Consider the following 27,191-nt stretch of genomic DNA (forward strand, 5'->3'; position numbering starts at 1 on the left):
AATACGCGAAATAGTATAAACATTGACTGTAAAGATTGCCAGGAGAACGCGCAGGCACAGGGACCAATAATCGTAAAAGAAATAAATCGGCGCCTGCCTCCGCGACAATTAGGAAGCGTTCTTTCAACGCGAGCGGACCAGATGTGGCATTTACGACAGCACTCGAGAGTCTCGAGTCGGGACCGTGAAAAGATGGTGCCGCGCGAAAAGCGCCCGTCGGATTACCATAAAACTGAGCGGCGCTCGAAGGAAAACAGATGTTACATCTGGTTTTTGCGGCGCTGACCTGAAAGTGGAGAAAGGATACTTTCCCCATTCTCCGTTCTCTGCTGCTTTGTACCAGTGGGTCATAAAACCGAATCGGCGTGGCGTTGTCGAGAGAATTCGGTGCCACGCTGAAAAGGAACAGCGGGCCAGCCCCTCGGTGCCCCTCGGAGACTGGGACCAACGCAAACCGAGCCTTCTAATCGCCCAGGCACTCCAGCCACTCCATTCAGGATTTGCTTACGTATGGGGTGATAAGGGAACGGTCGTGCGCAGCGCGAGCGCATTTTCCTCCACTTCAGTGGCGGATCCTGAACGGGGGGCTCGCTCTCACCCCCTCGAGCGTAAGACAATGTAAAAAATATTGTCGCGTTGTGAAGAACTTGTTATTCACATACTTGTACACAGGGTGTTGGGTAACGGGCGGTGCAACAGGAACGGGGGTGGCTCTGCATGAGAAAAAGAAAAAGCAATATTACTTCTTTTATTCATTCGATTGCAGAGTTGGGCAAAATGTAATCTAATTAGAAATTACGATTAAACTGTAAAATTATGCGCGAACACTAGGGCCCCTTAGGGTGATAATAAATTCAAAGTGGGACAGAGGAAGATTATTGGGGAGCGCCATAAACGAAGTTTTATTAGGGGTCCAAGGTGCGTCCGTTATTTTTGACTGGTACAACATGTGGCGCGCACCGTTCACGGATTAAAAAGGCCCAAACAGTTTATTGGAGGTGTAATGAGGATAACAATGCGGGGCCCAAATGCTTCGGATTGAAGTTAACGTTACCAGTTATACGGAGGAAGAGCCTCGTGGTACAGTGAGTGTAAAAAAGTATTCGTACAGCGAGTAATTCCAAAGGAAACTTTGCATAACTCGGTTCATTAATGAGCTTTCTTAGTACAAATATTTTACACATAATTGAGGGCTCGGATGCAATAAGGGGATTAGCGCTCGAAAATGGGAAAAATTATTGTCCAAACGTTAAGAAATATTGGAAAATTAAATGTTGTTAAACTGGATTTTAAAAAATATAGTGTTGTAAAGCTCGCCACGACACACCATTTTTCTATTTACAGCTTGTTTGTCCAATCATTAGTATTCGAGATAAAAATTATAAACAAAAAAAATTTCTTCGACCAAAATTATTATTTCTTTAAACATAAATTGCGATAACTCGAGTAAATATTAAGGGATCGTTATGAGAATTGAAACATAAAAGTCAGAAAACTCTAGCGAAACCGTGAAATGTATGCACGAAACCCTTATGTTAAAAAATGTAATAATATTTAATTTAAAAGTAATACTGGACATAAATCATGTTTTTCAACGTTCGCCGTTAAAAAGTATCGAGGGAATTTTGAGGTACATATAACTTGCAGCGACAAAGTTTTTTTTTAATATACAAGGAAGTTTTTCACCAATTTTCACACTGATTAATAAATAATTATAGAAGATATGACGATATATATAAATCCCGCGCGACACCAACAGTCAGCAACTGCGTACGATCGCGTCACACTGCAAAGACATGACGTTCTCACTATTATATGATTATATATTACAAAAAAATATTGCGATATTACAGTATCTGTTTATAAGAGGTAATACTAACACAGATAAAGATCACGTAGTGAAAACATCCGACTCACAAGTCACAAGGGAAGTTAGAATAGGCAACTCGAAACTTCAGAAAATGATGCAACTTTGTGTGCAAGTAGAATAGTTCATTCGTAACCCAAACCTATTTTTTGTTGAAAAATGCAGAATTTTCTCTTTCGTGGAATATCTCGAGAACGGTAACTGGTCAGAGATATCAAAAAGAAGTTTAAACAAACTTGCATTTTTTTTTATATATACAAAACTGCGTAAAAGTAATTATCGAATTAAGGATTGGTGGTGGGGGTAACTTGGAAAGTATGGATTTTTCGATAATTATTTTCACGCAGTTTTCAAGAAGACGCAGCTTTTATTTAAACTTCTTTCCGATATCTCTCACTGTTCTCGAGATATTTCACGAAAAAGAAATTTCTGCATTTTTCTCAAGGGGTGATTTCACCCTCTAAAACCGCACTATGGCATCAACAACAAATAGGGTTGTCTTACGGATGATGTACTCTACTTGCACACAAAGTTACATGTAATTTTATGAATTTTCAGGTCGCGAACCTTCCCTTGTCAGTCCGCTTCTTCCAAGTCGTTCTGCAGTGCGGCAGCGACACGTGTTCAAGACTTCAGAATATGTACTTGGAGCGTCTGTTTCGAAAACTGCGGGAGACTGCATTTGAAATTTACATGCTCTTCTTAACAATTGTGTATGCTTCCATGTAAAAAGAGTTTAACACTCTTACTCATTTTTTTTTATAAGCCTTCTCAAAGTTTAAATTGTTATAAACTTTGTACTCTTTGTGCAAGGATTAAAGAATTCTTGTCGCACATATAAATAACTGAAATATACTTGCTTTATCTATATAACAGTATAATACAATAACGCAAACCCGTATTTCGATGTTTTAATAATGAGTAATTTATTAAAACATAAAACTTCATGATTTTGTCTTCAGAATATTGTATCTAATCAAAGAATCATCTGAAAAAGAAAAGATATGCGGATTTCAAAAGTCTGGAGGGTTGTCAATTCATACAAAAAAAAACCATTGTATAGTCGAAGTTCAGAAATTGGATTTTCCACTTTCCAGACCACTGTGCATTGCACAGAGAAATTTTTGAACCAGGAAGTGACACTGAGATTGGTTTGTAGCAATTACTTTATTACCCACTTCGTGTAAGTTTTTAGTGGAATAATATCTAGCGAACAAGGAGCATATACATTTATAATAATCCAATAAAGAATGAATAAAATGACGGCATTCACCGGGTGAATTTCTTTTATATCTTTTCTCTTTACTCTGCTCAAATTGGAAATTGGCCCAAATATCAATTTAATGAGAATTCCACGTTTAAAAGCTGCTGAAAGTTTCTTCTGTTAACTATTAATATAATTATTCCTTTATTTCCTTTCTGTAACAATGAAAATTGTCGTCAAGAACTTCTTGACCTTCAATCATAAATCACAAGTCTGTGCATGAATTTTTCTAAAGTTATGCACGAACTGACTCTTAATACTCAATTTAAAACTTCGCTCTTCTTTTGTACTTGGCGCATCAAGCTCAATAAATAAAGCTTAATCAAGTGAAGCTTTTGTCAGTTCTAAGATGTTGGATATCTTTTCGTACTCTCGTAGTGATATTCTCATAGTCACTCTTAACATTTATTAGATACATTTTTTCACAGACCAGCGTATTAAAATCTATATTTATTCTAACAAACATTCCCTCCAATATCTCTTTTATTCCGCAACTTCGAGTTCCAGGTAAGTTTCTTTTCTTTCTGCTCATTTCAGTACCAACTTTCTAACAGCAAGGTGAGTTATACGAATTCAAAAAAGCTACTCGCATTTACGTGCTCCTCGCCTCGTTCCCGAGGTAAATATAATCAACTTCTCGTCTACAGCATCGAATAAGAAACCAGGTGTAGCGGTCACTCTTAAGAGCTGCGCATCCAGCATTAAGCGTTGAGAATCTCGCCTAATTCTATACAGGGAACTCTTCACCGAGGAATAAAGCGGAATATCGGCAACGATATCCTGCCCTTTGCTAAATAACTTCTCCACTTCTTCTTTATATATTTGTGCGATCGGTAATAACTCCTCTCTTGCTCTTTTCTTCGCGATAAACATATGCTTCTTTATCTCGCATCTGGCTACGTCTGGTTTACACGTATGCTCCTTAAACTTCAAAATGTCCCCATTTCTTACAGCCATGCGGCCTTTACATTTCAGTGTCTTCTCGTTCAGGCAGAGCCACGTAATGACATCGTTAGTGCATCTGTATTGGCGAAATTGATAACCTCTATACAACCCAAGAGGTTTACCCTTCGACGTTTCCAATATTTCCATATTTTAATAATTGAAACGATATATGTACACGCGTGTTAACCTTTTAGATACGCATGTCGCGTGCAATTAACGCGTTTGCGATCCGAAATTGTATTTTTTTTTGCGGATCTACAAAAACGATAAACATATATACTCTCTTCTTTTGTGAACGATGTGCATTTCTTTTAGTTAATTATATTTATTACGTATTATAATATACAATCGTGTATATATCCCATGTAACAATATATAAATTCTACTTAAACGGAAAAGTAACAGTTACTGCAGCATCAAGAGGAAATAGTTAGAAAAAGTCCTGTTTCATGATGAATTTTATCGTGCAAATGTGTTTAATCTGATCGGATAATAAGAAATAATGTAACACTTGGTAAAAGGTGATAAAAGCGCAGTATAGTGCTACAAGATGCAACCAAAGAAAATAAAGAAAGTAAACGCCAAGCATGCTTAAAACATTAAAACATCTTGAGTAGCGTCGACGTATTTTCACGCCGAGGGACTTATAGTTGTTTGTAGTCAGCATTTTTCATAAATATATCCTGAAAAGCATCGAAAGTGTTGCTCGAGTCCCTAACTCTTTATATCGAAAACAACGCGAGCTCCGATATGTTTGTTTGCATTTATTGTTTTCCTGTGTTTTAAGCAGGATGGGCGTCAAGCTTATTTTTGCTTATATTGCACAACGAACTTTATAGTCCCACTTTTTTGTTCCCTCCTCTCTGCTCCTCCACCTTTCGGGTCCCAGCAGCAGCAGCGCACCGGGTGGTCGGTGGTCTCCCATCTTTTCCCAGTGTACACCGCACCGTGATGCTTAACTTCGGTGATCTAACGAGAACCGGTGTTTTCCATCACGGCTACGGCCGCTGGTGAGCTGTGATATCTAATAGCTAGTGATCCTCTAGGGAGTGATCGGAACACCGTGTATCGTCGCTGATTGGTTGCCGCGATTTTTGAGCAAAAGCGGAAGTAGACAGAGAAAGAAACTGTAAAAAAGAAAGAGACAGAAATACTGACAAAAAGAGAGAGAGAAATACTGATAGAAAGAGATAGATATGTTTATTTCCGGTTTTGCTCCAAGATGGCTGCGGTTATACCGATCACTCCGTAGAGGATCACTACTAATAGCGAATTCGGTATCTCGCACTGACTGAGCTGGCGCCAGAAAATGACTTGAATTGGTTGATTTTTATAGAGCAATCTTCGTCTCTATCAGAAACAATCAATCCAACTCATTTTCTGGCACCCGTACAGAGTCAGTGCGAAATACCGAATTCGCTATAAGCCTGAAATGGAAATCTATTTTTAATTTCTATATTTCCTATTAGATCTCCACGACAGTAATACCAATAAATTGGCCAGATTTTCCTGCCGAAAGTGGGTCCAAACTATACCACACTCGGAGTATATTTAAATATACGTAATGTAAAATTAGTCTGCGGAATTCAAAATTGATTTGAATTATAATTAAAAATAGTCCGAATCAGGTCGTCTTTGGGCTCATTTTTGTAGAAAAAATCTCGCCTATCCATTGATAATATTCTGAAAAATATCTAACAGAAAGTATAGAAATTAAAATCTTCATTAACAGATGATTCATCGCAGGCTGGACTGCAGAACGAGTAAAGGTCGCTGACACGACAAATTACAAATGCTCCCGTTACTTTCCAGAGAATCTCGACGCGAAAACACGTCCACGCCAGTCAAAGCGATAATACTAGCCGATGGACTGAAGGGAACAGAGTTTATTCATTTTACGTAATATGTAGTAATGCCATGCTTTGAATCACGTGATCGGACCTGAGTCGTTTATAGCTGTTGGGGGATGCGTGGGTTACTGTTATTATCGTCCTGACCTGTATGTGGGTCAAGAGACTGCGAATGTGTTAATATTGTTTTACAATTATTTATTATTTACATCGCAATAACTAACATAAACGTTTGTACAGATAAATATCGATTTCATCTATATTAAATAACTCAACAAACACCACGAACACTATTTAAATTGTTTAATCACGCGCTACATGTAGAATCACGGTTGGATACAATCAATCGACAGCAGCGCTTTTCAAAAGAGATCTTTAATATCATTTTGTGTAAACATCTTTGCATCTTACCACTCATCTGTTAACGTTTAAAAGTTATTCGCAAACTTAACGTAAACTAAAGTAAATAAGTTAAAGAGAAACTTAGCTTTAAAAATTTATATTCTGCACTCGTTGTAATCCATTCTGACGCAGATGAACCAATTTCTAACGTATTACTTTTTGACGATGTTCCCCGAATACATGTAATTATGTTGCAAACTAAATATTGTTAAACACGGCCTTACCTATCATGTACAAATAAATCCGAATACCTTAATGCGTACATGTAGAAAGTTAGCTTAAAAAATCGACCTCGAAATTAATATTAACAGTCGATAAAATAGTTTCATACTCATTAATTTATTCAAGAAACAAACGAGAAAGTTCGCGATACAAATTACATTTCATTTAATTTGATCAACGTTAACTCGCCACCCGCCCAAATAGTCCAACTTAATTCTGTATATAATTGTTCCACTTATACACGCGTTACACGAAAATAACGGTAACATTAAATTCCTACTTGGGAGAATGAAAATACAGACGAAAAACAACGGATCAGGGGAAAGAATAAACTCATTTGATACTTTTAAAGGAAAATTTATTATCATAAAACTCGATGAAAAACCCTTTCACGATCAGTTATTTAGTTTTGAATAACAATTGTTCCTGTCATTTTTGCACGTAATAATCGCTTAAGCCATCATAAAGCTTTAGAAGAACAAAATTATTTACGTTTTTTTTTTTTAAACCAAGGATAACCGCAGAATGAGGAGGAAAAAACTGAACATGATCACGAACGATTAAAGAACAATAAAATAATAGCCTAATATAAGATGTTTACTCTTTCTTAGAAGCCACAGCCTGTTTGGCCTGATGAGCCTGCAATACAGCTACGGCCTCTTCAACCTTGGCTTTCAGCGATTCGTTATGCTCGAGCATGTGCAGGAGCTCTGAGTTGTCGATCTCCAGCAACATCCCGGTGATCTTGCCAGTTAGTTGCGGATACATACACTGAATCAACGGGAAGAGACGCTCTCCTAACATTTGTTTCTGCTCTTGTGGTTGAGCAGCTGCTAGCATCGTGGCGGTCAATGGTTCCTGGCCTTGAATGTGAACAGCTTGCTGAACAGGAGTCGGAGCAGGGATTGCCATTGCTTGCGGTGGATTACGCATGTTTGAAGTGTATTTGTAATTTGACGGACGGTTTTGAGCTGATACTCCCACCGCTGGGCCAGCCATAGAGCGATTCTGCATGTTTGCACCACCCACGGCTTGTTGACCTGCGAAAGGACAGTATTAACAAGAATCCGTGCGAATAATAATTTAAGACAGTTAATAGAATTAATCCTCGTTACCTGTGATAGGCCTAGCGGATAGGGCGCTTCGCATAGCACCGGCTTGAGCAGCAGGAGCACGTGGCGCAGCTCTGAATGGACCTTGCATCGTGGCGAAGCCGGAGCTTCCAGTCTGTGCATTGGGTCGTACTTGATTCGGTTGCGTCGGCCAGCGCGGTGTTGTACGTATCTGTGCCATCTGCGGTCCGTAAAGTCTTTGCGGCTGAGGAATAGTGGGAACGAAATAATTTCCAACGCCGCTAGGTTGGAATATTTGGCCCATCTGCTGCATTCGCAGGTTCGCTATGCGCTGCATGTATTGAGAAGCAAGATGCGCCTTACGATCCTCCTTACGCTGCGCCAGGGCAACGTACAACGGTTTGGTAACTATTATACGACCGTTCATCTCTGTCACAGCTTTGGTGGCTTCCTCGGGTGTCGAGAAGCAGACGAATCCAAAGCCTTTGCTGCGCCCCTCTTCCATCATTACCTTCGCAGACGTGATTGTTCCGAATGGTGCAAACTCTTTGCGCAATCGCTCGTCATCTATACTGTCGTCCAAGTTCTTTACGTAAAGATTTACACCTTGATAACGATTTAAACGCTCGAACTTCAGTTGCTCGAACTTTCTCTTGAGCTCTTGCTGGCGCTCCGTCTTCTTCTGCGCCCGTCCAACGTACATACACTTTCCCTCAGCAACCTCTTTTCCATTTAATTCCATTACCGCTTGTTCAGCAGCGTCGGTGTCTTCGAAAGCTACAAAACCAAAACCCCGTGGCTTTCCGTCATCTTTAATCATTACTTTGTGACTGGTGATGGTCCCATATACTTCAAACATCTCTTTAAGTTTGTCGTCTGTCATATCTTCTCCAAAGTTCTTCACGTAAACGTTTGTGAAGAGTTTGGCCTTCTCTCCCAATTCCTTTTCACGTTCTTTGCGGGGTATAAATTTACCGACGTACACCTAAACGTAATTAAACTTACAATACAGTGAAACGATGCTTCGTACATGCAGAGAATCCTCGAGGCAAACGGGAGATCGAATAATTACCTTCTTTCCATTTAGCAACATGCCATTGACTTTGTCAATAGATTTATTCGCCGCCTCTTCGGTTTCAAAATGAACAAAACCATAACCTTTAGAAACACCGTATTCGTCTTGAGCCACTTTGCAACTAAGTATGTTACCGAAAGCAGAGAACGTGTCGTACATTGCTTTATTGTCTATGTTTTTATCTAGATTCTTTATGAATACATTTCCAACGCCTGATTTTCGAAGTGAGGGATCACGTTGAGACCACATAATGCGAATAGGCCGCCCCTTTATCATATCGAAGTTCATGGTATCCAATGCACGTTCGGCTGAAATGAACCAGAATGAAAATCACATCGCACAGTTAACGCATTGGCTGTCGGACCCGACATTCGCTTTTCTCTCCCAATGTGCCAACGCGTAAGTTACAATAGAAGATAAGGCGCGGCGTGGCACGTCAGCCAACGTGTTAATTATATGAATTAAAAAAGGCCGGATTACAGCAGCGATGTCGGAAATTTCGGCCGAACCTCTCCTTCGTACACATATAGTAAAACTAGAGACACCTGTCCTTGCATGTTCTAAATAATGATATACATTCTGTTATCTAAAAGAAACATATTTGCTCGAAATAAAAGCGAATCGTTACTTCTAGCATGAATGTTATCTTCGCGTGATTTTCAGTTTAGATATGTACTTCGTAATCGTTCTTAAGAAAAGGGGAGTTAAAATACATTTGCATCTTCTCCGCGACGATTATTCCGTGGAAATTAACGGTCGCGCGTAATACGTAATAAATTGCGTTCCATATTGGAAATCTATAGAATAATTGATCAATTGTCTTGCCGCGTGATCGTCGGGCAAATTGGAGATTCGGTGAGGCGAATTATCCTGAAACGTGGTCATTGCATATGGTCTGTGAAACGAAAGAATGAAAGGGCATGACTCAACCGTCAACCACTACGTATTCCACTTTGTCCGACGTAGATTCCAATATGGTGGCATCGTACGATGCGAAACACGTGTCAAGCGCAGTCAGCCGATGCAGCTAAGGATAAGCTTTAAGATGGGCCTTAGGTATCTAGGTCATAGGCATATCGAAATAAATAGCCGATACACTCACCGTCAGCAGGTTGCTGGAAGTTGACATAAGCATAACCGAGCGAGTGCCGCGTGATCATATCACGACAGACGCGTATCGAGAGTACAGGCCCAGCCGATGAAAACTTCTCAAAAAGCATCGCCTCGGTGATGTCGGTATGCAGATCTCCCACGTAAAGTGAGGCCATAGGATAGTTCGGAGCTCCCGGATTCATTTTTGCAGTGTTCCCACGTCGTGCAGCTTTCTCAGGTTGATAATTCTCTGGTTTTTCTTATCTCTCGTACCTTCAATATAGCTTGCGCTCTTCCGGCCACGTTGCTCTTCGTTACGCGATGATTACTATTTTTTTCCACACTTTACTTATGTTTCGCGGTTTTCAGCTACGGTTTTACGATTTTTTTGTTTGTGTTTTTGAAATTTTTATATTTTTTTTGGTTTTTTTTTTATAGAAGAGTTATTTCACGAATGGAAGTGGGTTGTGTGACCTATTTTAAGGAAAAAGGAGACACAACCACACGTGAACACAACTCTACTCTTAATGAGGAAGAGGCATTGAAAGTAGTTCCCTCCGTACTTATATACCAACCGTTCAACGCACTCGGCGCCCGAAAAGTAGTCCCTCTTCTGGATCGCAGCGCCGCCTGCAACCGGTGTCTAGGGTATTTTTCTAACAGCCCTGAGACAAGGCATGATATTTAGAATTCGTACAGAAAATTCAACGCCTCTGTTACTCAAATTCCACTTTTGGAAGAGACGTAATAACGTTCACGCAAAGCAACGTTAATAACTACAAATCGTAGGCGTTAACATTAATACCGCTTGGTTATCCTAGGGACATTTTTGAAGATTGCCGCATGATATGCATTTTGTCTAGTGTATTTGCAAATGCATCGTGCAATAATAAATAAATCTTTCGTCAGCAGATAAGATTTAAGGCATAGTTCACATGTAAATGATTGCGGTGCTAACTTTTCTCTCAATTCGCACATTATTTTACGCTTTAAATAGGAATTGATTTCTTCACTATATCGAAACAATTGACTGCAGAATCGTGGACTAGGGATACATGGAGTTAATATATTGACCTCGATAGCTATATACTATCGGATCAAGGTTAGGAAAAGTTACTAGAAAAGGGCAGGTAGCACGTTCGGAGAACGTTTGAAAATTTGCGTATTAGGTGCATAACAAACGTAACGCAAGAATGGCGCTACAACGTATATTTCGTAAGTAAATGCTTAGTCTACTGGACTTTACGATTAAAATATATCCGGATTATATTCTTATGTAACCGCACCATGTATTCTGCGCTTTGCAGCAAAAACTCTGCAGGAGTGGGCATACAATCTGTCTGGATTTAACCAGTACGGTATGATAAATTTATATACCTACTATTGGAATAAGAATTTTTTCAAATTTGTGTACTACTGTGATGTATAATTGTCATTTTTTTTGTCATTTACTATTGGTATACTTTTCCTTGATTATGCTGTATAATATGCTTTAAAACACAATGCTACTTTGAGGATCAATAGAACCATTTAGAATTATGTAACCAGTCTTTAATTTCGTGTGAATTTAGGCTTATTCCGAGACGATCTTGTATATGAAACTGAGGAGGTAGAGGAAGCGCTAAGGCGACTACCTGCCCACATAATCGATGAACGCAATTTCCGCCTGATCAGAGCTATGCAGTTGGATTGCCAAAAGAGGGTTTTGCCACAAGAACAGTGGACTAAACTGTCAGAGGTAACGCGATAGGAATAATTGAAAAATCTTGTGTTATCTATGTTTTGCTCGCACGGTTCTTTTTATTAAATAGGATGTGATGTACCTGCAACCATATTTGAAAGAGGTATTGAAGGAGAAACGAGAAAGAGAAGAGTGGATCGCAAACCATTAACTACAATAATTTATTCTGTAGTAGATGTAAAACTTATCTCTGTCAAGATTAAAATCTAAAAACCATTGGCTTGTATATATGATATTAACTATTAAATAGATTTTACTTATTGCCCAATTAAACTGTGCTGCTGTCGGTTGTATAATACTACAATATTCCTGCACAAAATCCCATGCTATTTTTTAAACGTTTCCACATCGTTCAGAGCAGAGGCGGATTCAGGAGCCTTTCTTGGAGGGGGCGAAATATGTAAAAGTACATAAGTACATTTTTTAACCATCTTTTACAAGATTTAAAATTTGCTTGTAACTTATATTTTAATATCTCTATCTGATACTATAGCCTAAATAATTAAATTCACATTATTTATGCAGAATAATACAGTGTCATAATTTTTTTCTATTTTATTTTTCTTGGGTGGGGGGGATGGTCGCCCCCCTCTGCATCCTCCCGTGATTCTGAAGCCATTTTAAAATAATTCCTACACCACCACTACATTATTCTCACACATCCCTGCAACATTCAAATACCAGTTCTGCAACAATCTTCCTCCATTTCTATACTGAGCTTGTACCATTCCCACACCACTCCCATGGAATTTCAACACTAATCTGACATCGTTCCCGCGCCACTGCTACATCATTCTCACACTCGAAACAAAGTTGCAAATGGTACTTTTTTTCAACAATGTTGCAAATGGAATTTCGGTGTTGGAGAAATAAAATTTCCTTTCTGCCCCTTTTCCGGTTTTGCAACTTCGTACGTTTCTGCAAATGCACTTACACTACACTCTTCGCATTTCACACTTCTCAATACTCGTGCACTTTTATCAATTCAAGAATTAGTCGCCTTACGATCGTATGCAATGTGAAAACGGAACAGAGTTGCAAACAATAGCATTTTCAACAATGTTGCAAACGGACTTGCGACGTTCAAGAAATAGAATCCCGGTTTGCAACTTCGTTGCGGTTCCGCGAGATGCCACGCTTCAGTTTGCAACTTTGTTACAGCTGAAAATGCGCATCCTGCAGGTGCGAAGAAGGGTTTTTGCGCCACCGCGCTGAAACAAAGTTGCAAACCGAATTTGGTTTCTCGCTGAGATGTAACAAAGATGCAAAACAGGGTTTTCGTTCCCGAACCTCGAAATTCTATTTGCAACATTGTCGAAAATTCTGACGTTTGCAACTTTGTTGTGTTGTTGGGGGGGGGCGCTGAATAACTTACCTGAACACTTACCACATTGCGCACGATCGTAAGTTGAGAGAAGTTCATGGGTATTGTGAAGTGTGATGTGTAGCACTGTGAAGTGTGACCTGTATGGTGGGAACTGTGTATCGCGAAGTGTAAAGCGAGAGTGTGGAGTCAGAGGTGTGAACTATGAATAGCGAAGTATGTATGAACGGTGAAGTGGGAAGTGTGATGTGTGACCTATACCGCCGTGGGGATGTGTACCGTGAAGTGTGGAGTAATAGGCGTGAAGCGTGGAGTGAGAGGCGTGAAGTGTATGAATAATTATGAACCGTGAAGTGTGAATTGTAGCGGCTACGATCTGTGTCGTGAAGTGGGCATGCTGTAGGGAATTGCAATAAAGATGCAAACCGATGTTTGGTTTTTTAATCGAGTTTTGACATGCTCCACGTTTGCAACTCTGGTTCAGTCACCTTATTAAGGTATATAGAAAGTTACAATGTTAAAGTCTAAAGGACATTTATAAACAATATAAGCGGAAAATGTACCATAAGTAAGGAAATGTAAATAAAATTTTTGAGGCATACCTAAAAAATTTATTTCCACATGTATGTGAAAAAATGAACATTATGAAAAAAATGAGGAATGTGTGGGTAGTTCAGTCAAATATAAATATGTTGAATGTATACAAAATATAATGTACAGGTAGTGTTTACAAAAAATATTTTTTACATTTTCATCACTGGCTCAGATAAAAAAGTGTTAAAAAGCTACTTTCACTATTTTCTTCGCTATTCCGACTAATTACAATTTTTTCAAAATAACGAAAACGCGTCATTTAGTAAACTAATCCTTTTAGCTTTAAAAAAAAACTCAAGTCGTTTGGTCTAATTTTAAAAAAGTTATTCTGTTTCAAAGGATGTACGTAAGTATATGACGTCACTGCATTGTACAGAACATGATACATATATAGAATGTCTGGAAACGTGTGATATATAAAGCATGTGGGATTGTTGTACGTATTAATTACACGGCACATGTACGACATCCAAAATATATAAAGAATGAAAGATACGCGATCCATTACATCACTCGTTTTATTGGTAATTTCGTCAACCCCGAAAAAGGGGGATCGACAGCCGGTCAGAATCCACTGGACTCCACGCGCTTTCCCACTTTCCTCTTGCCCCGTCAATTTTACTCGCGACGACGTGGTTCACGTTTAAATCTGGCCACTTCGTTTAACTCCATATGTAGGAGCCGGCACGCAATTATCGGTAATTATATTCACATCAATTCGTAGGTCATTTAACACCCCTTATGCAATGGCATTCATCGTACCCCCCCCCTCCCCCACGACGATCCGCCGCGCGGTTATTGCGTAATACATTGTGAATAAACTTGATGACATTAAAGAGAAATCCGTGCGGATGGCGGAGCGTAAGGGGTGCCAATCGATTGTTCATCGATTCGCAGATAAAACACGTCAGATTTCTGCCGCAGTAAACCATTTTTGTACCGTACACGTATAACAGAGTTTCGCGGGCAAATGGCGGATCAATATCTCACCCCCACGCGGATCTGAGCGGCATCCCCGGTTGCCGAACACACACGTAAAGCGATTTAAGTTTCGTGAGTGAAAAAATCTATCGCCACACTTTCCTAGTCGCCCTCTTAATGGTTGTCTAATTATTTGCCCGTGACATCGAGCCGTTCAATGCCTAACTTCCGCACGGTGCTTAAAAGAAAACTGTTGAAGTGCAAATCACACGGGGAATCATACAAAGAATGATGCAGAAAGTGGTAATGAAAGATTAGCAGCTTTAAGAATTTCGTCGTCTATAAATTGTTGATTAACGCGCTTGAAAGCTTTGCTCATCCCAGTCTTTCCTTCCCTTCGTACGGCTCGTAATACTGTATTTAGTTTGCATGTCGTCGTGTACCGTATTCATTCGCAGAGGGTTCGATTCGTCACTCGCTATCGTGCATGTAAAATAGGGGAAGGTGCCTTTGTTTTAGAAGTCACTTGTGTCGCGAACGTGAATTTTAATCGGGACACGTAGCGTCGCGACGAAAAAGTGAATGGGTCGCAGCCCTGCCGGATCGGGCGTGAGAAAATTGGCTGAACCGTCTCGGTCTAATAATTGAATCTCCCTTCGTGGTTGTCCAGGTATCTCGTTCCTTAAACTCGGCTCTAAGACGATGGCGATGTGCGTGCGGAGGTAATTGCTGAACGAAGCAGTCGCATTGCTTTCGAGAATTCCCGTACCATAATTCGCGAATTCGGACTCGAGGGGCATGTGCGTGATTTCTAAAACGTACGCGCTTTGGTTAATTGCAGATGTCGGGGAAACAGCGATCAGCGTGTTTCCAGACAAGGAGAACGCTGACAATGAGTCACTATAAAATCGAACACAATATTTTATACTCGATACAAGCGGATATATTTAAGACGGCGTTTAAACAGTAACTCCATCGATGCTGATCAGCGTTTTGATAACTGCACGCTATTGTACGAGAGAACATAATGCTAAATATATCAGGTGCTACGCCAAAATACTACCTCCGTTACATGTACAAAGTTACAAAATTGAATGTACTAGAAGTAAAATAAAGATATAGATTATATATACACACGTACACAATATACGAGATTAAGCGTAAATGGAGAAATATATTCTGATGTATAAGTATTTATATGTGAACGCGTAGCAGATTAAACCGGAAGTTCTTCCTTGATGCATGTCCTCGAGTGTTTAGCGACGCGTTACTGGAAAACGATATGGCACCAGGACATTTGATAACATTGATCTTCTGACGAATGTCCGAAAGCAAAAGGCGCGCGGATAGCTCAAAAGGAACCGAGTATTAACTAAGCGAAGATGAATATACCATACGATGAGAACTTGGTATGGATAGTGGTGGTGGGGTTCTTAGTGGCCTTTGTTCTGGCATTTGGAATAGGAGCTAACGATGTTGCGAACAGCTTCGGGACAAGCGTCGGTGCTGGTGTACTTACGATATTCCAAGCTTGTATCTTGGCAACTATATTTGAGATCGCCGGGGCTGTACTCATCGGCTATAAGGTATTTAACGACAGACGCACCTTATAAATTACATTTTATAAAAATCCCTAAATATGCTAATTAATGTTCCCTACAGGTCTCCGATACAATGAGAAAAGGAATACTAGATGTTACATTATACGAAGGCCATGAGAAAGAATTAATGGTAGGAGCGTTGTCTAGTTTAGCTGGATCTGGTATCTGGCTTTTATTAGCGACGGCATTGCGATTACCTATTTCCGGAACACATTCCATTGTTGGTGCTACAGTTGGCTTTTCACTTGTCTGCAGAGGTACCGCAGGGGTTAGTAAAATTATTGTCATACCCGACATGTTATTTCGCGATGTAACGAAAGTATCTTTGTAGGTGAAATGGGTAGCTCTTGCGAATATAGCGGCGTCTTGGTTCGCGAGTCCTGTACTTAGTGGATTTGTATCAGGTGCTATATTTTGCCTTCTAAGGAAATCCATACTCCAATCTAGTAAACCCCTAGAGCAAGGTCTCCATATTCTCCCGTTAGCGTATGGTCTCACTGTTGCTATTAACGTTATTTCAGTTGCACATGACGGACCTAAACGTAAATAAATTCTGTACTATTATTCCGATACGTCCTTGCACTGAGCCAAACTTGATACTGTATTTTCCGCGGCTGCTTTCAGTTTTAATGCTGGACAGAGTGCCCTGGTGGGTTAGCGCGCTTGCTGCGATAGGTTTCGGTTTGGTCTCAGCTATCATCGTGTATTTCTTTGTCGTACCGTGGCAGAAAAAGAGGATACTACTTGCCCTGAGTAGCAGCGAGAAAGCGACAACAAAGTTTGGTACCTGTGATAAAAAAGAAACTACAGCATTATCTGTTATTTCAGAAGCCCCGTGTAGTAGTAGCAGTAGTAGTAACGGTAACACGAAAGAAGCAGCGCCAAAGTTACGCGGCAACAGTAGCGCGAGCCCTCTGTTAATGGTAGCAGCATCAGACTCCGAGGGTGCTCAGGTTGAAACTGAGAGAAAGCACGAGGAGCCGCCAGAGATATCGAGACTGTTCGCATTTTTACAAGTGCTGACCGCGGCATTTGGAAGCTTCGCGCATGGTGGTAATGATGTCAGCAACGCGATTGGGCCGCTCATTGCGCTTTGGGCTGTGTACGCCGAGGGATCGGCTAGACAAGAAGCGGAAACTCCGATGCTTATATTGCTGTATGGTGGCCTGGGAATATCGACTGGTCTTTGGGTGTGGGGGCGTAGAGTTATACAAACTTTAGGACAAGACTTAGCACGCATTACGCCAACAACTGGATTTACTATAGAGGTACATACGTTTTGAAAACTATAAAGCAGGGATGTCGAACTAGCGGCTCCCGAGCCGCAGTGGCTCCTTCTCTTCGCCTGCTCCGTAGAGCCGTAGGAGAAAGGCCCCCTCCACACCTACTTCACTCTGATGATTTTCTCCTCCGGGTGCCGCACTCTCCCCCTGCCGGGTCTCGTGCAACGCCTGGAGAAAAATAAGTGGGGGAACCGGCTGACCCGGGGCCCGACTCGTGCGGCTCTCGGAGTGGGGAAGTTCGACACTCCTGCTATAAAGCCTTAAGATGTGAGAAAGAATCGCGTACTTTCTCTAAATATCATATTATCAAAAGTATCTTTCTTCTTATGCATTGAATATGGATCGCAGGTAGGAGCAGCGGTGACAGTTTTGCTGGCAAGTAAAGCTGGTTTACCCGTGTCGACGACACATTGCAAGGTGGGATCAGTTGTCTGCGTGGGGTGGGCTTCACGCGGTGGTGAGGGAGTTTCGTGGAAATTGTTTCGTAATATCGCATTCGCATGGTTAATCACTGTACCAGTAGCTGGCTGCTTGTCTGCGGGATGTATGGCTATTTTCAAAGAAATAATGAATTTTTGATTCCACTGTCAGGGCGATTAATAACACATCTTAGTGAAAAGCCATCCAATGCTACTGTTGTCAATAATTTGTGCAGAAATAAATGATCAAATATAATTTCAACTATATGTTCTTTACCTGTGAACGATAAACTAAATTCTGAATTAACCATCATTCTTTTTTTAAACACAATCAAATTGTTACATCAATGCATACCAGTGTTGTTATAGAAACGGGTTCAAACAAGTTCTTTGACGGTTAGATGGCTTAAGTAACGTTCCGCAGGAATGTCTTCTGGTAACATATTTTATTCAGTACTTTTGTAATTCGATATGGAAGACCTACCGCTTCTACCAGGCTACACATTTCACGATCCAAGTGTAAGTTAAAGATACAAACGAGTTATTTTAATTTCTTAATAAAACTACAGAAGAATTTTTTATTTTGAAGATCAAAGATTATAGACTGTTGCAAAAATTTCGTTTCTTAAACGGTTACCGCGTACTACGCGATAGCGACGCTGGGATCGGAGGAAGGCCAATAGATGCTGCGTCTACTGCACATCTAAAACAAGAGGAGATTGTACAGTAAGTAACTAGTAATTAATATAAACACATGCATATGCGAATTCCACTTTGCTAATATTCAATTCTGCCGAGTAATTAATTTCTCACTCCGCATACTACGTTTGAAAGCGACAAAATTAATAACAACGTTCATACCAAACACCAGATACGATCCATCGTTAACATACGGCCGTGCGAAGCAATTCGTGTACAGTCAATTTATTCCGCATTATGCGTTATTCGCGCAGAAGTGCCTCTGCTTCAAAGCGTTCTTCCGCCAAGGAGTGTTTAACTCCCCCGTCGAACACTTTCGGATACGCCACGTGAATATAATATACTTCCTGGAGGATGATACTGTATCCGTGATGGAGCCTCCGGTTGATAACGCCGGCTTCGTGCAGGGGAAGCTCGTTTCACGTGGCAAAATTGTAAAAAACGTGAACGGCGATTTCATACACTGGAAGGATTTTAACGTTGGCATTGACGTATGTACGTTTCATAAGTACCTTCATCACAATTCTCTGCTCCCTCTAATATATATCTCCCCCCAGCAAAAGTATATCTATCCCCTTCAAGCAATTCTTTCATCACAGAAACAGATATACATTTGTAGGTAATTTCACACCGCATGGTTTCGTTACTTGTTATTATCAGACGTTGTTAATTGCAGGTATTTACGGTGTAGTGTATCATATTATCGACTGCGACATATTTACCAGAGAGTTCTTAAACAGCCAAGGCATAGACGTCGGAGATAAGGAGCAGCCTCCTGTAGATCCTTACACAGCCCTTCGCTCGTCCATGAAGAGCACGCCGACGTGTGTCACGCAGGTCCCGGACGATGCTAGGCGACGGTTCTTAGAGTACGATCAAATGACATTGTCGTTCACCGCCACATGGAACGAGGACGTTTACAAAGTACTGTACTTCTTGACGGACGACGCGATGGCCGTTCGCGAGATTCAGAAGCCTAACTCCGGAAAGGATCCAACGCCGATGCTGTTGAAGCGCATGAAAGTGCCAAAGGACTGGAAGAATCTGCCGTCCACTTATCCAGCAGTGTACATGGAGTGGGGTGACCCGGAGATAGTCGAATATTACACGCCGAAAGACTTTCTAGTTAGTCTATGACAAATTAAATGTATTCCCTTTCCTGGTCGAGTTTATATTCGTGTATCATGTTGCTCCCTCGTTGCAGGTGGGTGGTACAGTATTTATATTCAGTCGGCGATTCTTTTTACACGACTGCGATTCCTTCACGCGAAAGTATTACTCGGATATGTTGGGGATAACGCAGCCAGAAGGGATCCCACTGCCGATGAAGGAGTCGAGACCGCTCCCGGAGTATGTACCACCGCCTCACATAATGGTCGGCTCGCCAGAGGACACCTACGCCTCCTGCTTATCCTTCGTTCTAAAATCGCCGAAGAAGGACGTGGTTCGGCAGCTGCTGAATTTCCCGAAGAAGCTACGCTACTTGATGCAGATGGACGCGGTGCACCCCGAGGACAGGGAACGCGACTTCATCCTTGAATATAATTTAAGCGACGGCACGATTTTGGTTAGCGAGCTAGAGAAACGCAACTCCGGGCGTATGGAAGGCCTCTTTCTGAAGGCGACGCTGGTGCCAAGACCGAACACCGGGAGAGATAACCCGCAGTATTACACCCCTCAGGACTTCTTCATTGGCGCGAGGATTAATATTTTTAATCATTACTTCGTTATAACTAGCGCCGACCTCTTCGTGTACCGTTACGTGGAGACGAATCCTGAAAAGTTCACGCGGGAGGTGCGGGACAATATACGTAATTACTTTGCTAAAGGGAATCTGCTTGGCGCCGATATAGGAGTCGCGGCGAGTAAGTTAGTAGACGCGGAAGAAGCGGAATCGCGTGCAGTTAAACCGGCTGAAGCAAGCATCGGTCAGGATTCCCGGGAAGCTGGATGTTTAAGGGATTATGAGGCCCAAGCTAGACGCCAATATGAAGGGGAACATGGGGAGCTGAGGACGCGCTCACCACCACCTGAAGAACTATGCCCAGACATAGCAGTAAGAAATAATCCTGGGAAATCGAAGTCATCTTTGCTTAAGATTCAGCCAATCGGGATAGATTCTCGAATTAAGGTACAACAGCCAAAGAAGGATATAAAAAAGGAGGTAAAATGGAAAGATCAAGCAAACACCGCAGACCCATGATTTCCAATTGGTAATCACGTTTAACAGAATAATTCTCCGACAAAGTTGTGGCTATACATTGATTTCTGCTGCGATTCAAAATTAATCTCTTTCAATATACACAGTCTCGTTGAACGGTAAATTAATGTCACAAGAACATCAAACGCAATTACCACTTAGCATTATGCATTGTTAGTCGAAGATTACAAATCTAAATTAAATGGAGTAATTCATAGTGTCTAGAAAATTAACTCTCTGTATATTACTTGGTACTCTTCTCACGGTTAAATTTGAATATTAAATTCGTAGTTTGATTCAACATTTAATCAAACATGATTATACAATGTCAATACTAAACAGTGTAGTACATTACGAGTATACCATTCGTATGTCTGCATATTATAATACAATGATAATATACAGATATGCAGCTCGTATACTTACAGCGTATATTGTGTCAATCATAAAATAAAGTTCAGACAAATCTCTGGGATCCAAACGTCCTTTTAAACAGAAACTCTAAAATATGATTGCGGGGAGTAATTATTATTTAATCGAGTAGTGATTTGTGGTAAAACAGTAATTAGTAAGTTACTAAATGAAGCTTTTGAACAACCGAAGCACAGAAATTTAATAGAGCTTATACGATCAGTCGAACGGTATTAGATGCCCACTTCCTGAACAATTTAAATCGTTTCAAACTACAAATAAGATGCAGCGATTCGAAAACATCAGCACTGAATTTTCAACGTTGATATATTACTTTAATCAATGATGCATTCATTTTTGCAATATTCACGATACAGAAACAAGAAAAGACTTCTCTACTGCGCACCTCGGGTTCTCTCTCTCTCTTTCTCTCTCTCTCTTTCTTTCTCTCTCTCTCTCTTGTTATCCACTAAATTGTGTACGCACGAGTAATTTATCATAATTGGCATGCCTTTGTTAAAAAATCTGCATCACATCGCCGTTAATTCATTAGTTAATGTTTGTACAATTCTTCAATGAACCCAAAATCTCACATTGCTGTTTCACGATCGTCTTTTATAAAATCTGATCGATTTACTAAAATACTGCTGTTTTGCAATAAAATATGATTTCACGTTTATAAAACTTAAGAAACAATTCTCATTGTTTTATTATCTGCTTTATAATTCTCTAGAAATTAACCACTATATGTAACTATGCGTACATATAACTACCATAGAAGTAATGAAAATCTACGACGAAATCCTATCAACTTGCATGTTTTAGTCCGCTAAATTCGCATTCGATAAGCAGCTTCCTTTCGTTACATTAATGTTCGATTTCCTACGTATGATTTGTGAAAAAAATTTTATGCCTAGTGGTATTACTGGTAAAGGATCGTTTTAAAAGGAGCATGTCAAAGTGTAAATACTTTTGTAACGATCTGTGAAAACGTGGGATAATTTTCTATTTCAGTAAAAACAACTCGAAACTTGTAAAATAATGAAATCATGGCAAAAATGTATCCAACATTAAGAGAGATAGCGAAAAAAAAAATAACAGATTTAACAAGAATCACATATCTCATGAAATTTTCATCGACAATACAATGATAATCATTATCACCATATACGTTACTGCAGAGTAACTGTAATACTATATTCTTTTTGTTATATAATAATTTTAGATCGTATTTTGCAGTTCATGTATAATATAATAATAGGTAATATATATATTTTATATATATATATATATATAATTTGTAGATATAGAATATGCATAAAATAATCGGTTGACAATAATTTCTATTATTATCCAATGATCAAGCATAATTGTTACAAATAAACTTAAAATGTCGTAATAAGCCCTCGCACCTTTTTTTTTAACAAAGAAAGGTGAGTCCTTTCAGCCACAGGCACCAGGTTATATGTCCATCAAAGTTTAAAACGGTAATCGATTTAAATGACACTTGCTTATAGTATTGTTCTCGCATAGATTCTTTTTTTTTTCATTATCAACAAAAGTTTAAGCATTTTACAAGGGTTAGTCCACATATTACAGTTTTTTCTTCTTCTTGTATCATTTTTTTCCTTTCATTTTTTTTTTTGTTTAATTTGTACGTTTAAGAAACACCTTTCGATGAATAACACGCAACACCACACTATATGCTTAACTGTCAGCAAGTTTTACTCAATATCCCTTGAAACTGAAGTACGTTCCTCTTCGTAGTATTTACGAGTAGATAATATTTATGATGCCGACGCGACGCTAATTATCATACATGTTGATTATTTAACAGAAGGAGATAGTCTCAATGACGAGAGTTCTGTCACAGGAATTAGAAGCCCTTTGTATATCCAAGAAAGCAAAGGTAAGTAGTAAGACGATAATTAGTCGTAGCGTGCTTCCTTTATGTTGATTACTATTATGAATAGTATTATATTTCTGTTGTATCCACCGCTACTGGCGTGTACCTCCCCTACCTCTGCCACGGCCACCATCCCGATCCTATAAATAAAGGGTAAGAGTAAATACGTTGCTCGCGAAATTCCATTTTGCACGTAACGGTGCTTCAAGATTGTTGCTTACCCTGCGCTGATGATGCAAATGAGATTGCTGAGGGTGGCCCCTCGGTAAATTTGAATGTCCTCTGCTTCTGTTATTAGCAGAATGATGATGTATAGCATTCGGCGGTGCTTTACGCTGATCCTCTTCTGCTTGCTTACGCTCGTAATGTCCAAAATCATCAAAGATGCTGGTCGAGTGCCGATAAGTATGCAGTATACGCAACACTGCCACGCCTTTCGCATGGGGGACTTCCTGCGCATCCCTCGAATTAGTCACTGGCTTATTCTCATTGTTCTCTAGCTTAATGTGACGAAGCTGCACATTAGGAACATCCTTTACGTAAATCCAACGCACGCGGAATTGACCCTTCCATTTATCTTGGGACCAAACGGAACTGTTACTGTGATAATCAACAGGCGACACCATCTGTGCCATGCCGCAGAAGTGGCCAGATCCGTTCACGGAGAAGAACAAGTATAAAGGGGCACTGTCACAGCTGGCTTCTCTATACGCCTGATCTAATCTCTTATTACCGTGTTCAGTACTACACCAAATCTCATACTTGATGGATCTATGGATATCATCTTCGGAATAAGATTTAATCACGAAAAACCTAGCTGCGGGAGCAGTTTGATCGAATTCCACAGGGTTATAATCATTTTTCACTTTCAACTCATCTAAAACAGGATGCGATTGTGATTGTGTTATTTGCTGTTGCTTTTGCTGCTGTAACTGTTGCTGTTGTTGTTGCTGCTGTTGATGCTGCTGCTGCTGTTGGTGCTGTTGTTGTTGCTGCTGCTGCTGCTGCTGCTGTTGGTGCTGCTGCTGCTGATGATGCTGCTGCTGCTGCTGTTGTTGCTGCTGTTGGTGTTGATGTTGGTGTTGCTGTTGCGGGGGCATGTGAATCTGCGGCTGTGGAGGTGACGGAGGCGTTGTAGGTTGTCTATTCCAACATGGTGGAGGAGGAGGAGGTCTCTGTCTTTGAATCAATGGTGGAGGCGCTGGAACTGGGGGTTGCACTTGTGGAGGTGGCAGTGCTGTTGGAGGAGGTGCGGAAGATTTACCTTCACCCCATGTGCCAATATCCATATTATGCTTTCCTGGTACAATAGGTGGCGGTGGCATTCCAGCCTTCTTCTTCATTCCCTGTGAAGACGAAAGCGGGGGAACTGGCTTGGCAGGTTGGCTCGCAACGCTGGCCCATGTTATTTTCCTAGGCTCCTTCGCCTCTAGCTTTATCGGCTGATTAGACGCAGTCTGTTGATCTTGCCGTGGGACCTCGCCACTTCCCAGTGATAAGCTTTGTACACTCTGCTCGATAGTCTTAACTTCCGTATTACTAGGCGTCGGATAATTCTCGTTCCCGCGTGGAGCCTGGTAATAATCCTCATAGCGCGTCTTCCTTGGAGTGCCCCAGGCACTAAAATCACCGTTACCATGAAAATAATTGAAAGCAGGCTGACCAAACGTACTAAAACCACCTCCCGCGCTAGCAGAGAACATTCCATCCATGCCATATGCATCGTGACCTATTTGACCTCCATATCCAGAAAGAAATGCAACGGGATCTGTTCCGTTTGACCAAGTACCATCCCCAGCGCCGAATGTTTGATAAGGGAACGAAGTACCTGCATAGTAAGTACTATATGGGTCACCAGTACCGATCGGATAACTTGAATGGTGCGTATTGTTGCCTCCTCTCCATGAATCAAATCCAGTATCTTCTCCACCGGCATGTTCTGTCTGCGGCTGTTGCTGGTGTTCTTTAGGACCATTGCTCACTATTAGAGATGAAATTTTTACTCATTAATCTACTAAACTTTTCCTAACAAAATAATTGAAAATTGCTTCTCTAATAGTTTGTTATAAAGACGGAACGTTACACGCAGTCAGCCCCTCGAAATTGCCATTTTCATTTACATCAATATTGTTACGTCCTGAGTGAAATGGGTTAAACAAAAGACGAATGGTTTCAAAGGGGGCGTACGTCGACTTAAATAAAATCTTTCGGAGTACAGCAAACTGTTTTTTAACAGACTTGTAACACGTATTCTCGCAATTCTTGCAATTAAACTTTTACGCTTGCATTCAGGACTAAGGCATTTTCTTTTTCTAAATAGCTACAGGAACCAAACCATGAAAACTTATGATGGTCGTATTAAAGATAGTATGCTTCCGCTTAAAAATTGGCGGATACCTTCGAATCTACGAAAAGTTTCTACTTAGCGAAATTTCATTCGACCTCTCGTGTCTCTCTCGATGCGATTCAACTTTCGTTCAATCCATTCTTCTGTAGATATAATAATACTGATAGAAATGCAGATGATAATTCAATTCTATGGTAACCAAGTGTTTATTTTACATATATTACATGAAAAGTAATTAAATATCGATTAAATAAGTACTACCTAAAATACATATCGCTAAGAAGCATTGAGAAAAGCATCTCCGATCGAAATAAAAGTAGTAAATTTTCTGTTACTGTTTTAGAGTTATTATTACAACCAACATACATTGACGACTTAAGAACATATTGTGCAGAATACAATAATGTTTCATAGATACTGAAATTACTACAAAACTATATTAAAAAAAAAAATAAAAAAAAAACAGCATATAATACAGATTTCTTTGGGTTTCTATTCTTCAACTCTAAGGCTATCGGAAGTTAGACTAAACTAAATGAATATAATCTTAAATAAAGCAGACCAAAGTAACGTGTTACAATATATAATTTTAATCGCTACCGACGTAGATGTGTTGATTAAGAGTAAGAAGCACGCGCCTTTCGAATCTGTACGCACGCTCGATTTCATCAACCAGTAATCATAGAGAAAACAAGAAGAAAACTAGCTTTATCCTCCTGCGAGATGAAGTTACATTTTTTCGAAACCCAATTTTATTTTCTCACCAATTTGTACATCTGTTTAGTAAACATTCCTGGAGACGTTTAAAAATAATCGTAACATACGAAAATGAAGAGAGTCTGAAGCTTGTTCCATACATGTACACAAGCCAACAGTTTTCATTGATAATTCAAAATATCCCGAATGTACTACGGCATGTCGATAGGTTAATGCACTACGTATACGCGCGTACGTGTGCCTGTGTGCATGTGTGTACATAGATATCCGTCAGGACCGCAGATGATAATTACGTGCGGTTATTTGAAAAAAAAAAAAGAATCGCCCGGCAGCTTACCGCGGTATCAGGACATTTCGACAGAATTGCAGACAACAAGCGGGGGTCGTAAGCGATTCGTAGGCACGGCGGGTACAAAATACGCGCACTCGCTGGAACGAGCTTCGCGGCGAGAATCACGCACAGCCTCGCTAACCGTACCGTCCGGGTAAACCTTAAGGCCAAAAACCCGCACGGAGTGCTCGCGGTACTCACCTTGACTGTTGGTTTGTCCTTTCATCCGCTGCATTCCGTTGCATGGAAAAATATAGAAAATTTAGAATGGCTGTCTTCAGTGAAAGGTATCTGCAGAATAGCGGTGTGGTAGCAAGTCAACACACTGACCTGATTTGAAACAGCACCTGCCAATCCAGTTGACATAACCTGTCACACACTCTGCCCTTCACAGACGCCAAATAGACGCCTGTGCCTGAATAAAATAAAGCTTTCAAATGGTACACCGCGATTATATACAACAAGCGTTATACCACTTCGAGTACGCGACAACTTCTTTCCCGAGGAGAAGCCCTCAGCCTTCGTAACCCGCAAAAGCCTGAGACCTCCGCGTATTTTCTCGCAATGTCTTTTGCCGCGAGAGTGCCTCAGGAAGTCGTCCCTGCTACACTTCGGAATTGATAAATTTGCACGAAATTCTCGGCTCCGAATAATAACTACGTGACGTGCACTGACCTCTCGTATGTATTAACAGGCCGGCCAACGTTCCCGGCGATAAAGTCCCTATACAAAGGCTCCGTCGGAAATTCTCGTCTTTCTCACGGTTTAGTAAAATCGGCGTGAAGTGACATTCTTCTCTGCGATATTCCCACGCGTGACCGGTAAATTCGTTATCAGATGCCAATCTCCTTTATCGATGCGTAACAGAGCAAAGTATTTGCTACATCCGCTAGTTTTTTACTATTGT

The 27,191-nt window shown here is 40.5% G+C and overlaps 5 protein-coding genes across 8 annotated transcripts; 3 read left to right on the plus strand and 2 right to left on the minus strand.

The window, feature by feature from the left end:
• Positions 1 to 6,886: 6,886 nt before the first annotated feature.
• On the minus strand, positions 6,887 to 10,337 carry Pabp (poly(A) binding protein). The gene is made up of 4 exons (XM_076829592.1): positions 9,801 to 10,337; positions 8,696 to 9,006; positions 7,666 to 8,608; positions 6,887 to 7,590 (listed from the first exon to the last, which is right to left on the minus strand). The coding sequence occupies exons 1-4, from the start codon at positions 9,991 to 9,993 to the stop codon at positions 7,148 to 7,150; spliced, it is 1,890 nt and encodes a 629-aa protein (XP_076685707.1). The 5' UTR covers positions 9,994 to 10,337; the 3' UTR covers positions 6,887 to 7,147.
• A 361-nt stretch (positions 10,338 to 10,698) lies between these two features.
• On the plus strand, positions 10,699 to 11,804 carry LOC143377851 (cytochrome b-c1 complex subunit 7). Its single transcript, XM_076829632.1, has 5 exons — positions 10,699 to 10,714; positions 10,827 to 11,005; positions 11,098 to 11,148; positions 11,362 to 11,528; positions 11,602 to 11,804. The coding sequence occupies exons 2-5, from the start codon at positions 10,984 to 10,986 to the stop codon at positions 11,680 to 11,682; spliced, it is 321 nt and encodes a 106-aa protein (XP_076685747.1). The 5' UTR covers positions 10,699 to 10,714; positions 10,827 to 10,983; the 3' UTR covers positions 11,683 to 11,804.
• Positions 11,805 to 13,738: 1,934 nt separating this feature from the next.
• Positions 13,739 to 17,929, plus strand: Napi-iii (Na[+]-dependent inorganic phosphate cotransporter type III). 4 transcript variants are annotated; one of them, XM_076829600.1, is made up of 6 exons: positions 13,739 to 14,147; positions 15,212 to 15,956; positions 16,033 to 16,239; positions 16,303 to 16,513; positions 16,596 to 17,239; positions 17,603 to 17,929. In XM_076829600.1, the coding sequence occupies exons 2-6, from the start codon at positions 15,753 to 15,755 to the stop codon at positions 17,831 to 17,833; spliced, it is 1,497 nt and encodes a 498-aa protein (XP_076685715.1). In that variant the 5' UTR covers positions 13,739 to 14,147; positions 15,212 to 15,752; the 3' UTR covers positions 17,834 to 17,929. The 4 variants fall into 4 exon arrangements, with proteins under 4 accessions (XP_076685715.1, XP_076685712.1, XP_076685713.1 ...); XM_076829597.1 differs by lacking the exon at positions 13,739 to 14,147 and adding an exon at positions 14,282 to 14,673; XM_076829598.1 differs by lacking the exon at positions 13,739 to 14,147 and adding an exon at positions 14,282 to 14,502.
• A 127-nt stretch (positions 17,930 to 18,056) lies between these two features.
• On the plus strand, positions 18,057 to 20,714 carry LOC143377829 (EF-hand domain-containing protein 1). Its single transcript, XM_076829590.1, has 5 exons — positions 18,057 to 18,192; positions 18,263 to 18,399; positions 18,545 to 18,867; positions 19,049 to 19,497; positions 19,577 to 20,714. Exons 1-5 carry the CDS (start codon positions 18,145 to 18,147, stop codon positions 20,573 to 20,575), a joined length of 1,956 nt encoding a protein of 651 aa, XP_076685705.1. The 5' UTR covers positions 18,057 to 18,144; the 3' UTR covers positions 20,576 to 20,714.
• Positions 20,715 to 22,267: 1,553 nt separating this feature from the next.
• On the minus strand, positions 22,268 to 26,981 carry Ythdf (YTH domain-containing family protein). Its single transcript, XM_076829596.1, has 4 exons — positions 26,615 to 26,981; positions 26,486 to 26,513; positions 23,111 to 24,870; positions 22,268 to 23,029 (listed from the first exon to the last, which is right to left on the minus strand). The coding sequence occupies exons 1-4, from the start codon at positions 26,648 to 26,650 to the stop codon at positions 22,982 to 22,984; spliced, it is 1,872 nt and encodes a 623-aa protein (XP_076685711.1). The 5' UTR covers positions 26,651 to 26,981; the 3' UTR covers positions 22,268 to 22,981.
• Between the last annotated feature and the right edge of the window lie 210 nt (positions 26,982 to 27,191).

This window comes from Andrena cerasifolii, chromosome 16 (genome assembly GCF_050908995.1).
Source record: "Andrena cerasifolii isolate SP2316 chromosome 16, iyAndCera1_principal, whole genome shotgun sequence".
Classification (NCBI taxonomy): Eukaryota; Metazoa; Arthropoda; class Insecta; order Hymenoptera; family Andrenidae; genus Andrena; species Andrena cerasifolii.

Excerpts from the sequence above, each read along its gene's own strand:
- LOC143377851 (XM_076829632.1), top strand. The coding sequence starts at position 10,984 with ATGGCGCTACAACGTATATTTC. Across the intron at positions 11,149-11,361 it reads GTCTGGATTTAACCAGTACG|GCTTATTCCGAGACGATCTT; the intron begins GTATGATAAATT and ends GTGTGAATTTAG. Across the intron at positions 11,529-11,601 it reads AGTGGACTAAACTGTCAGAG|GATGTGATGTACCTGCAACC; the intron begins GTAACGCGATAG and ends TTTATTAAATAG.
- Napi-iii (XM_076829600.1), top strand. The coding sequence starts at position 15,753 with ATGAATATACCATACGATGAGAACTTGGTATGGATAGTGGTGGTGGGG. Across the intron at positions 16,240-16,302 it reads TCTGCAGAGGTACCGCAGGG|GTGAAATGGGTAGCTCTTGC; the intron begins GTTAGTAAAATT and ends GTATCTTTGTAG. Across the intron at positions 16,514-16,595 it reads TGCACATGACGGACCTAAAC|TTTTAATGCTGGACAGAGTG; the intron begins GTAAATAAATTC and ends GGCTGCTTTCAG.
- Ythdf (XM_076829596.1), bottom strand. The coding sequence starts at position 26,650 with ATGTCAACTGGATTGGCAGGTGCTGTTTCAAATCAG. Across the intron at positions 24,871-26,485 it reads AGGACAAACCAACAGTCAAG|TGAGCAATGGTCCTAAAGAA; the intron begins GTGAGTACCGCG and ends CATCTCTAATAG. Across the intron at positions 23,030-23,110 it reads ATTTGCATCATCAGCGCAGG|GATCGGGATGGTGGCCGTGG; the intron begins GTAAGCAACAAT and ends CTTTATTTATAG.
- Pabp (XM_076829592.1), bottom strand. The coding sequence starts at position 9,993 with ATGAATCCGGGAGCTCCGAACTATCCTATGGCCTCACTTTACGTGGGA. Across the intron at positions 9,007-9,800 it reads CTTCCAGCAACCTGCTGACG|CCGAACGTGCATTGGATACC; the intron begins GTGAGTGTATCG and ends GGTTCATTTCAG. Across the intron at positions 8,609-8,695 it reads TGTTGCTAAATGGAAAGAAG|GTGTACGTCGGTAAATTTAT; the intron begins GTAATTATTCGA and ends AATTACGTTTAG.
- LOC143377829 (XM_076829590.1), top strand. The coding sequence starts at position 18,145 with ATGGAAGACCTACCGCTTCTACCAGGCTACACATTTCACGATCCAAGT. Across the intron at positions 18,400-18,544 it reads AAACAAGAGGAGATTGTACA|ATACGATCCATCGTTAACAT; the intron begins GTAAGTAACTAG and ends ACCAAACACCAG. Across the intron at positions 19,498-19,576 it reads ACACGCCGAAAGACTTTCTA|GTGGGTGGTACAGTATTTAT; the intron begins GTTAGTCTATGA and ends CCCTCGTTGCAG.